General features: G+C 35.8%; 1 protein-coding gene across 1 annotated transcript in view; it reads right to left on the bottom strand.

The window, feature by feature from the left end:
• The window catches only part of LOC117105859 (huntingtin-like), a gene marked incomplete at its 3' end in the record, with an annotated part of 33,068 nt that overhangs the window by 6,297 nt on the left and 14,144 nt on the right, over window positions 1-12,627 (bottom strand). The window contains 20 exon segments of the mRNA XM_033247170.1: window positions 8-278; window positions 682-1,082; window positions 1,730-1,786; window positions 2,413-2,593; window positions 3,436-3,852; window positions 4,282-4,437; window positions 4,721-4,841; window positions 5,185-5,514; window positions 5,637-5,740; window positions 6,125-6,313; window positions 6,902-7,041; window positions 7,344-7,480; window positions 8,011-8,225; window positions 8,258-8,327; window positions 9,015-9,070; window positions 9,700-9,861; window positions 10,384-10,456; window positions 10,629-10,846; window positions 10,999-11,076; window positions 12,358-12,417. Of these exon segments, the coding sequence (XP_033103061.1) occupies window positions 8-278; window positions 682-1,082; window positions 1,730-1,786; window positions 2,413-2,593; window positions 3,436-3,852; window positions 4,282-4,437; window positions 4,721-4,841; window positions 5,185-5,514; window positions 5,637-5,740; window positions 6,125-6,313; window positions 6,902-7,041; window positions 7,344-7,480; window positions 8,011-8,225; window positions 8,258-8,327; window positions 9,015-9,070; window positions 9,700-9,861; window positions 10,384-10,456; window positions 10,629-10,846; window positions 10,999-11,076; window positions 12,358-12,417 (3,436 nt within the window).

Genomic DNA, 12,627 nt, shown 5'->3' on the forward strand with positions numbered 1-12,627 from the left:
AGGTCACTGGGGTCATTGCTACGCTCACCACGAAGACCATTTTTCAAACCGCCTTCAACAGTTTTCATCATCTTAACCTCCTGCTCTATGATGTTCCGGAGGATGAGCAGCTTCTTTCCACGAGAGGTTGAGAAGAGTTTGAGCTCAGCATTGCGTGGAATGTGTCTGTGCGTACTGTTGGCAGGGTTTCCAGGTTGAGGGCGCCGTAAACTATTTGTGAGGAGTGCTGTTATGTTCTTGACAGCTAGGCATGCACCTTGATTGCGCTCAATTTCTTCCTGGAAATGTAAATTACAAATATAGTTGATGTTGATTTTGTTCATTAATCCCATTTAGATTTTTAGAAAGCCCAAAATGGACCTCCTTTAACTGCATTGGAGCCTCAAAAAAGTCTTGCATCCTGTCCAAGTATTAGTAGTTAAAAATCGCCTCATACCAGCCTATTTTGCCAGCTGGTGCCCCCTCACATTATCATCGAGCTCCCCCACTTCCAGCCCTCCCATTTTGATATCCTTGAATATGCCATGGTCTAGCTTCTACTCAATAAAATAGAAACTAAATATTTAATGTCTTACCATTACCACTGTCACCTCTATGACATTTAAGTGTCACATTTTAGTTTTATTTTTTGATAAATTTTTATTAAAATTAATGAGAATTAATGGTGGCCCTGACACTTACTTCTGTAGCAATTTCTTCCACCATGTCTGGCCGACTGAGCACACCTAGAAGACCAGCCCACGTCTCTTCAAACTCCTGCCGTGTAGTCCAACCAATCGAGTTCACTCGAAAAATGAATTCCCGAAGTACATCCTTCTCGTGAAGGTACTCGGCAGGTAATGCCGGCAGTTTGGTGTCGCCCCTCTGTAGCTGGCTTGGTACCCAGCCCATCTTCCACACAAGAGGAGGTGTCTGTGCAAAGCTGCTTACCAGGGGGCATCGTGCTAAGCCGATTACCACGTTCTTGAGAGGTTCTCTCAAGAATTGGGGTACGTTGCAAAAACCATCTCCTTTGGTGTTTACTTGGAGCTGACCAACGAGGTAAGCAATCATATTGCACATGTTCAATGTTGGTTTGAAATCTACAGGGGAAAAAAAAAACCGCAATAACTTACACGCATTCAATCTATTTATATGTGTGTGGTTGGATTTATATAGCACTATATTCTGAAGTCTCAAAGCCTTCAAGGTGTGGACTTGTTCGCACAGTAACTTTCTTCTCCCTAAGTGTCTCTTTGTGTCTGTGCTACCCGGTAAACTGGTACCAGCTATTTCTTGTCTGTCCACAACAGGGGCTGTATGAACCAGTACACCGGGGTAACCCCCTACGCATCTCGAAAGATGTACTGGGTTCTTTATAGTGCACATGAGCCACTGGGCCTGGGGTTTATAGTCTTCATCCAAGAAGACTTGTTGCACAACCAGACCCATTGGCTAGTGTACCATTAGAACCAGCGCTGATATTATGGCTAGTAGGTTATGGCGCCCCCTGCTTTAACTGCTTGGCCATCCAACACAGGGTAGGGCAAAATTTGCAAGAAATAAAAAAATTAGAGAAATAACAAGACAATTTATTGATTTACCATTATTAAACATGACTTATCATTTTACTTTTCTTTCTCATCCAACTAAACTATTTGAGGTTTGGGAGTCCATTTTTTAAAAATTGATGAGGTTAAAATACTAGAAATTTGTATTTATAATATGTTAATTTTAAAAATCAACTTACCCTCTGTGAACTCTGACATTTTGATATTTGGAATGCATTCTAGTTGATTTCCTTTGGCTGCAATAGAAAGATTCAGGAACAATTAATAATGTAGATTTACATGACTGGGTAGGATGCAAGCATTTCATATATTCATTTTTATTTATTTTTATATTTTATTCAATTTCCTAAAAAGAAATAAAACAAAATAAAGAAAAGCATAAGAGCACCTGGGGTTAATAAAAGTAAACAGTTCAGAGAATTGCACACTGTCGAATGGCTTACACAACTAACAGTACATAAACAAAAACAATAAAAAAAACCCAGAAAAGTATCCTAAAATTCTATGCTTTTGATAACATATATTAAATCTCTTATAAACCCTCCAAAAGCTTTATCATGAACATCACAAGGCATTCTGAAATAGACAATATTTAAATGCATTAGTTCCACCATACTTGTGTTTAAAAGTGAGAGTTTCTGGATCGGTCCTACGACAAGGTATTGCATTGGATAATAAACAGGAATATAATGATAAAAATATCACCAAAATAACAATAATAATAACAATAACAATAATAATAATAATAATAATAATAATAATAATCACATCAATCAATCAATTCATGATCATGTGGTACTGCATCCATTATAGAATTATGAAAAACATTAAATAATTGATACACATTTTATAAAATACTTACCTAGAGTAAAGATCCTAAACACACATTCTACAGAAGAATGAACCCATGAGCTATTCTCATCCATACTGAACTCAGCAAATAATGACACCATCTGGAGCGTCAAAGCTAATGATTCAAGAGCACACTGGATTAACTGTGAGGGCGGCAGAGAATTGCAAACTAGAAACCTGTAACATACAACCTGCAATTTTGGAAAAACCAAGAAAAACATTATACATACACAAAATAACAGTAAGTTGCATTGGTTTAACGCAAAGAATTTTTTATGTATTACACATAATGTAAATTATAAATTGAAAACAATATTAACATCTCCAATGTAATATCTCTTCCAATATATGAGACAAAAAACATCATAAGCAATCATCATAAACATCATAAGCAATCATCATAAACATCATAAGCAATCATCAACTGTCACTTCCTGCTAAGCCACGCCCCTTGGATATTGTTGCTAAGGTCTCACAAAATGATAGCGTAAATGTGTGCATGTAGAACACATGCATCTTTGTGGCCATGTTCTGATTGGTCAGTTGTTAAGGCAAGACCTTGTTTAGCGAACCCGCCGAACGCAAATATTGATGATTTCAAATTAAATTATAATTTTATTTTTGGTCAATTAGCACACCCGCACAAATAAAAATTTCAGAAAACAAAATAAAAATTTTTCTTTATTTTTATTAAGTCCTCCGCTGCCTTCTTTCCTAATTATATAAATTTGAAGCATTTAACCATCCCATTTTACATTCACCAATAAAATTAAATTTTTATTTTCTCCTCCATTTGAATGTTTTTGGCAAAACTATTTGTTAAATAAAAAAACAAAATTTTATTTTTATTCCACCCTCCTCCGATGATCTTTAAAAAAATAAGTATGCAAAACAAGAAATAAAAAAAGTCTTGCTTAAGTTTGATTGACACTTTGGGAAGGTCCATTATGACTGACTACCATACACATTCAAAAATCTTTTGGTCAGTATTCTTTCTATCTCTCTGAACAGCACTGCATTGTGGTTAACTAACCTCCAATGATGTGACAACAAAGCGACATACATCCTTAGTCACATCCGGCTGTACTTGTACATTGAGTTCCTTAAACGAGGCAAGCGATTGCACCATCGCCGCAGAGAGATTACCAAGCCGGCCTAACCAGCTCGAGTCACGGTACACGAACTCCGTTTTCGTCTGATAGTCTGTCTGAGCATCTGATTGGGGCTGCCAAGATACCTGTTGATGCGGGCTAGGGAGTAGCGCCACCAAATTGTGAACATGCATGAATAACGTGACCTGGGCTGCTTGTAGGAGAGGGTGATGGTCAATACTGCTGGGACTGCCACCAGAGGGAGAGGTCTTCTGAGTTAAAATTGCTTCCGTCATTTGATTCTGCGTTCGTTCCAAACCGAGGGAGATACAAGCTGGTAATATAGAGTTGTCAAAATCCTGTGAATCAGATAAACAAAAATATTTCAGGATTAATACTTCATTTTATTTGTTCTATCAACTTTGCTGTAGAAAAAATTTCCTTTAATAAAAAAAAAATAATTTAAACTATTTTTTTTTTACTTATACTGTATATTCCTTCACATAGTACACTCCTCACTTACAGGATGGAATGATGCTCTTTATGAGGCCTAGGGAGTGGAGTTGTTTCTGGCCATCAGACAAATCCTGCTGTGACAGGAATTGATCCCAGGACCCTGGGATTAGAAGGTAGGCATCTTAACCAACAAGCTATTCAACTCAAGTCCACTAGCTCTTAGATGGCTTCAAAAAGCCAAAAACATGACATATATTGGTTCATTCATGTAAGCAGGTCTATTGGAAATATAAATAATGTGATATTTTTACCATAAATTTTCTAAAGCTTACCTCTCTCATCATAATTGCTAGAATGTCTTGTTGCTGGAGATTGGCAAGGAGGTGGGCACAAACATGAGCTGATGGAGCAGACGACGCACTAACATGAGTAGGTGTAGCAGACGACGCTGTACTAGTGCACTCGCACAGTAGAGATACAAACCATTCCTGGGACAAATATCAACATTAAATCATGAACAGGCGATGCATTTGTGAGCATATAGATGATTAGAAACAAAAAAAAACACTTAATGAAAAAATATTCTTATACATTTGATACAAAAACGTTTTTTATTCCAATATATTATTTTTCAATACGAAATTCCTTTAAAGGGCATTTACACAGAAAAAACAAGTTTGAATTACCTGTTTTACCTGTGTAATTGCACTTTCACTGTTATAGTTTAGATATGATAATTAACTTGTTCTATATTAAAATGTTCTATATTACCTTATTTGGAATTGTTTTTGCTACTATGGAAACATCAATGGTTTGAATAGCAGCTGCCTGAGTGGGCTCGTTGAGTAATCTGCTCTTCAACTTTGACATCAGGGAAGTCAATCTTGAATGGCTATTCAAATGGTAATGATAAATTTTAATTAAACAATTGTGGTAAACTCATAAAAAGTATTAAATACTTACTAGATGAAAGAAAAAATTCAAAAAATTTCATGAAAATTGTATTAACAATGAATATTTTTTGAAATATAGAAACATGACTTTTTCAGAGAATGTTTAAAAATCTCCTAGGTTTATTGCCTGTCTATATGATTACAGTATATTTTTAAGAATCAAAATCCAAATGATTACCATTCCTGCATGGGATACAGTACTCTCAAATCAAATTTAAATTACAAATTAATAATAATACCCAAATATTAATTTATTTAATTATATATTAAATATATATTTACCGTTGCGTTAGCTTTGTTTTCTTCATGAGCTCTTGCAGTTTATTTAGCTCTTCTAACGGCAGTTGACTCTGACTGAGGTCAATGCCCTCTGCAAGCAACATCTCCACCCTTTGGCAGGCAATGGTGTCACATAACCGAGTAACAGACTTATGGTGTGTGCGAAGAAATTTGTCTATGAGTAGCGCCAACAGCCGGCCTGACTGGGTTAGGTGTATGGCTTCTATGGATTGCAAGGTTTTCTTGATGAGGTACGGATTGTTTTGATGTTTAAACTTCAACTGAATAGCTTGGAGAAAAAGACCGCTGCCGGCTGAATTCCGATGAATAGCACTAAAAAACAATCAAAATAATAATAGTAGCGAATAATTTTCTATAAATACAAAAGTAGCAAAAACAAAAGAATGCAAATATGAGAGGTACTGAAACAATTAGATTTAATTTTTTAAACTTGCCTAATGAAATCTTGAACTGGAGGCTCATGGGATAGCTCAATGATGTCATTGACATGGTTGACAATAAGCCACGTCATGGGCTCAGCATCCTCTTGGTTTTCACACTACAAAAAAAAAATAGAGAGTTTGTTAGTTGCAAAGTGAAGCCGAAATTGTTGAAATGGCATTTACACAACTGATAATTAAATATATGAGTAGTATTATTCAAATACAATCTAAATAAAACAAGCAACTTTTCCAGACTAACAAAAGCATTCATTAGCTCCAGCTAGCCTCATCAAGTGATTTGAAAGAAAAATAGAATGTTAAATGAATAATAGAAACACAGTGGATAAGGAAAAGATTTTGAATAAGTGTCTGAGAGGAAAATACACAAGACTTGTGATAAGTCTTTATGAAGATTTTTTTTGCTGGGAGGCAATAGAAATCAATTTATAAACAATATAGTTAGAAAAAGACTAAAATTAATCTACAACATAAGAACTCACCACATAATCGCAGTAGAGTACCAGTCCACCTCTGCGGACAATCTCTGAGTGGCAGTGAGCTTTCTGGAGATCCAGATCCATGTTGTCCATGCTCCCAGAAGACAATGACTTGGACAACGGCTGACGACGCTTGGTTTTCAAGATGTCTGCCCACCATTCAGGTTCGCTGTAGTTGAGCAGAAGGAGCACCTGTAAAAGATTGAAGGAAAACAGAGAGGCTCAATGAATTTGTAGAAGTTAATGTTTTATTAGCTTTAGTTAGTACAGGAGGTACCTGAGTCTGAGAAGGCTGAAACAGGTGCTGCTGACCAGGGTTAACTTTGATCAATCCCTACCCTGCTTACCGACGAGGGTGTGTCCCCATACATGCTGCGGTTTGGGTGCTGGCTTGGCTTGGAACTTACATTTTTACTTTTTTTTATTGTTTCAGATTTCCAAACATCTCTACACTTGTTTGTAATTTGTGCTTTATAAATTTAAAACCATTAATGCCTTTGAGAAACAAGACCCAAATAATGATACCATATTATTTTGTTAAATAATATTTATAAAGCACACATATCCACTGCAGTTGTGCTCAAGGCCCTAACCAAATTCATAGAAGGTGACCATTCAAGCACATTTTAGAAGATCACCTAATATTTAAATGCCTCCTAAATAAATGAAAAGTGACACTTGGTATTAAATTATGTCTCGTAACAAGAGTTAGGCAGTAGAGAGAGTTTTAATCATGATAAAAGAATTCTGGTGTCACGAGACTTCCAATAAGTAGCTTACTTGGCACCACTGAAGCACTATGGTTGGATGAAACATCACAAGACTTAAGAAGATGTTGTTGAGATGGTTCAAAGAGAATCCTTCAGTTGTTTCTGAGTGAATACAAGCTACACAGGCGGAACAGATCTTGCGATAAGAACCTACAACAGAAACACCAAGATTACAAATAATAAGATAATGGTACAACACTATGATTCTTTGCAGAACTTCATCTGGGTCCATTATTGAATAACCAAATTAATTCAAATATTATATCATCTCAACCTACAACACTCCAAGACTTTAAATTTGAATATAATCTTTTTTTCAATATTTTTTAAAATTTTTTAAATCTAGGGGACCCAAGGTCGACTTCCCCTTCCCCCACACCCTTGAATCTGCCACTGATGGTTCTGTGAACTGACATATAATCCAGTAGAAAAAATAAATCAATCAAACTCACCAGACTTAAACATGTGTGTTATGTAGAGAAGGAGATGCGAAAGTTGCTGACAAAGAAAATGATAATCCTTAACTGTTGACTTAGTAGACTCCTGGAGGACACGCCCAGCAGTGATGCCAACAACTTGCAGCAGAAACCTACAACAAAAGATTATACTTAATGCTCAGCCAATAGCCATGATGCTAAGGTCAAAGGTCTGGAGGATACATACTGTAGTCATCAATCTAGGAGTCAAGCATTAAAGTGTCATTCTTGTGGATACACAGCCAATCAAGAATGGACAGCTATGATGTTTATATTGTCAATAGGTAAATCTGGATTAGGATTAATTTATGAAGAAGATGGGAGTTCACACAAAACTAACATGTAGGCCTAATGCATAGGTGGGCAAAGTGCAGCTTAAAGACCACATGCGGCCTGAGAGTGATTAATTTTGCAGCCTGCGACAATGAATGTAAACCCTATGTGTGCGGCACTCCAACCATCTTTGGCTATAAAAGACCTTGTTTTTTTACGACCCGACACCAATCATCTGTAAAAGTTAATTTTAGAACTGAGCAAAAAGCGATATTTAAAAGCAGTGCAAAAAGGTTGGGAATGTATGACTGTCATGTAAGCATGTGGGAATGCATGGCTGGAATTACAACTTTCTCTTATAAATTTTTACCGTGCAAAACTAATATCAGCTGCAACAGCTGGTTGGCCTCCTATAAGCCGTCTGGGATGTTCTGCCTCTTGGAATTCGGTTGTCGGTTGCTCAGCAACGAGATTGACATTTAGACCAAGATCATTGAGGCGTGACAATACCACCTCTTCCTTGGATTGTGAAATGAGTATGTTCAAGATAGCCAAGACCATGGCCAGCCAGCGCTGTATACCTGTCTCTTATACACATCTAGATGTGTATAAGAGACAGTATGGTAACGTTCATACGACAGAAGAACCAGGAAGTAGAAGATGTGAGGTATCAGTGTCTCATAATCTCTGGAAAGAGAGTGTTAATAGGTTAACCGATATAATTAATATTGCTTTTACCACATTTATAGTATAATTATTAGTGCTATCTTGACAGACTACACACCAATTTATCAGGTCTATTTTGAAACAGCGCCACCAATGTCTTGTAACTTTTCAGAGGGGAACATCCAGCCAAAACACCTTGTTGTTTGCGAATTTCTTTATTCTAGACACAAATCTTCTTTTTGAGTACTTTGACAACCAAAAACACTGCAGGTTTTATGCACCATTATTTTCTTTTGGGTGGGGGGGGGGGGGCCCTTGCCATTTTGTTTTCAAAGACTATCCTAGGCCTGGGCTAACTCACTATCCAACAAGGTCGTTCACCGGTCACAGAGCACAGACAAACACTGGTAACTGTGTACAGCGAAATGCCTAGGCCTCTCGATGTTCCCCAGTCGTAGTTGCCAAGTTATTGGAAATTTTCAATTCAAATTTAGCGAAAATGGTGCATAAACAAACACATATGATTATGAGAAAACAAACATCAGCAATCAGTATCTTGTTAGATAAAAAAAGTTTTTCTAGTTTGATTGATTTATTTTATTCATTTATAATTTTTAATATCAGTGCTAATATTATTATCATTCCACTGAATATAGCATTTGTAATTAATTACTAAACCTGAGTAATGATAAGATTAGAAGCTCTTACTTGATTTGGCCTTCTTCCAAATGTTCAAACTGTTTGATGACAAAGTTTATGAAAATCTAAACAAAAATAAATGACATAAATAAATGCATGGAAACATAATTCCTAATCCTATATAGATATTCATGAATATAAAAAGTTCCCGGACAGATATTTCCTACACACAATTTTTACATAGCATTTTAAATTAGGACTGTAATTTATCATTTTACAACTATGCTTTAATGAGTTACAAATTGCCAAAATAATTACAATAGCATTAATAGTATGGTGTGTCTACCAGGATCGAACTATACTAACACGTACTTCAATTCAAAATGGTATCTTTATTCAAAATTCAAAATTCAAAATTCAAATTAAGACATAAAACATAGCAGCCAATCAAACTATCAAAGGCTCATACAGAGGCTTTGTTTTAGCTGTATGTTTAAGCCTTCTTTTAGTGATATTAATACAGAACAAAGGGCCTTTCACTATGGATGCCAAAGAATTGGACAGGAACTTGATAGTGAATTGGGCTTGAATTATCAGGCTGTCCATTGAAATGCTGCTTAGGTAAAGACAGTGGCCTGGCAATGACGGTTCCAAATGATAAGCTTCACTAAATATATCAGCCACATTATTTACATAATGGTGCAAGGCAAGGAAACCAATACATTGGGATTATATCCAAGAGAATCATACAGACCTGGTCAGCATCCAAGAGGCAGTAGTTGACTCTAAGCTGGACAAGCTGGGCCAGTAGGTGAAGCACTTGTTGTTGTAGGCCTAGGCAGCTCGTCATGGTATACTGCTTCAATGCCTTTATCACTAGAGGCTCAAAGAGGCGAATATATCCATGTAGAGATGTCTGAATTAGAGAAAATAACAGAAGTTACTGGCCTAGCACAAGAGAGCTTTTGACGGTTCACAAGGGTCATAAATGCTTACAGAACCAGAATTTTAAAAACCTCTTTTGAAATAAAATGCTCTATAACTTGCATTTTAGTCCTCTCCAGGTTAAAATAGCAATGGAATTAGTACCCAGTTTGGAATATGTGGATAGGTGGTTAGGCAGGAGTGTTACTATGGTTTGAACACTGGCTCTAAACCAAGACACTCCTTGCCCAAAGATCACTTCCACATTGTGTGCACTTTTGGAAGAGTAGGAGGTCATTCTAGTTCTCTGGTTCATTTCTGCCCTTGTTGTGGATTTATGTGATGCTGCAATTTACGTATAATTTAAACTTTTGTTTAGAACCTCAACAATCAAGTACACCAAACACACTGAATTAACCTGCTCTCGTAACTCTACAAAATACAGTATATAAAATTTATATAAAATCATTAGCTATCTTAGTCTAATTCAATATAATTTTTACTATATCCTCACCTTCTCTTTTGAGTTGGATTTCAATGCTTGTTGTTTCTTATCTCCAACTTTTGATTTGACCCACCCAAACCACCTAGAAAAGAAATGATATTATAGATTTTAATTTTAACTTAATCTATTTACAAATTGTCAGTAGTGATGTATCACTGTTGATTTGGATGTAACAAATAAATAAACCATTTCATCAACAATATTTCAGAAGATGATCAGTACATTTATAATTTATAATAAAATGATAAATTTACCCAGAACCATCAGCATCTGTATCTATTTGCTCTGATTTCTGATTGACAGCAGACAAGAATTGTGAGTACTGGGTGTAGGGCACAGTGAAGCAATCTTGATACAGGCCTGGCTTAAGATTTGACGTCAGTCGTGCTGCCTTGCTGGGCTTTTTCGCTAACTGTTGGAAGACAGGGTCTGGCTGACTAATCAAGTTGGTGGAGAACAGTGCCTTGAGTAACTGTAAATGAAAACAAAAAATAAAATTAATACAAACTGAAATTGATACTCTGTGCAACTACAAGCAATAACTAGACACATCATAGCCAATAGAAGTAGAGACTTCAGGATGTTGACATGAAGGATGAATGTGAATGAGATTAAATAGTTCACCTGTTCAACACAAAGTATTGTCGCAGTGGGTTCAAGCGATGTAGCTGCCTTGAGATAACCTAAAAGTTCTTCCGTGTACTACAAGAAAACAACAACAAAACACACTTATCATTTACCATTATTATTTTATAAATATATTTGAAAAAAGAAAATGCTTAACAAGATGCAATCTTAAGTAATGAGAATCGAAAAAGGTTGGTGTAAGCACCAAAATAAAAATAAAAAATTGATCAAAAGAGTTTTTAAGATGCCAAGTAACTTCTAATGTGATTTAGGCAAGGCAGTGCCAGTGCTCTACCATTCCATGTGAATTAGGACTCTCACAGTTGTATAGAGAGAAATGTAAGCAGGTGTGCAAGGTTTAGGATGGTGCACAAGTGAACAATAATTCTACCATTGACAGCCTCATTTTCTCATCAATCAAGGAGATTATACTTGTATCAAGCTAAATTATGGTTTGTCTAATGCATCCCAGACAATTTAGTGACCAAAATATGGCTTCTAATCAGAGTAAAATCTGTAGTGCTTTTCTGTTTTGTTTTTTTTTGTTTTTGTTTTTGTTTTTTTTCTTTTTTTATTACTGTGGGATGGACTGAGTATAGGATTTAATCAGGAGTTTTACTTGTTTTCAAGTTATTATGTAATAGTATTGCATAAATATTTAAAAAATATTTATGTGTCACATAGTGTAGTTATGTGATACTATATAAGCTGAAATTCTGGCTGAGAGGTAAGCTTCCTGCCTTCAATATTGTGGGCCCAGATTCAAGACCTGTTTAAGAAGTTGCGAACAAAATGCAGGTCTAAAAATTAGCTCTTTGAATAACGCTTATACAAAAAATAGGCAGGTAAAGGTCTGTTTGCAACCGTATGTATCTAGTACATGCTGCACGGTTGGAGCTTCACTGTGGCTGCTACAGGTCCACAGGGGTCCACCTAAATATTCCAGATTCAAAACTGGATGAGGACGAATAAGGAGTGTTTGTATATTGTATTGTACTATATCATTAATAAATATTGTCAGAAAATTAACCACTGATAATTTGTATACTTTCACAGCTCAAAAACAATTGAAGACCAAACTATATAGTAATATACTGTATTGTGTAATATTCATGTTGATTATTTATGAATACTTGAATAAAAATGATGTCATCATTTTCACTGTATCAGATGAGAAGTTACCTTCCAGTGCTACATAATGAATCAAACAAAGATGAAAATCATGTCAAAATAGAGATGAAAAGCTAAAATAAAAAAGACAAGAAGCAAAAACCAACATGCAGTAATAAAAAAAAAAATTCACAATGCCACTGCCCAAAACATGCAATTTAGATCGCTATGGCAACAGGCTGGTACCTTGAACAACCAGGATGAGTCAGCTTCAAAATCCCAGAGAGCGTAACAGCCCTTTCCTCCCTAGCAACGGAAGACAAATAATGCATGTTTTGTTTGTCTTTGAAAAACAACCTTTTTTAATTTAAGCAATTTATATCAGAACCAGGAACCAATTATTTTGTTTTTTAATAATGCACTCATTAAATTGTACTACGCATCCAGTAAAAGCAGTGTGGTATACATTTTTATAGATATATAGACAGACTTGTGCTTCAAAAAAAAAATCTGCAA

Source organism: Anneissia japonica, unplaced genomic scaffold (genome assembly GCF_011630105.1).
Source record: "Anneissia japonica isolate Jap-2015-1 unplaced genomic scaffold, ASM1163010v1 scaffold287754_len4335492_cov202, whole genome shotgun sequence".
Lineage (NCBI taxonomy): Eukaryota > Metazoa > Echinodermata > Crinoidea > Comatulida > Comatulidae > Anneissia > Anneissia japonica.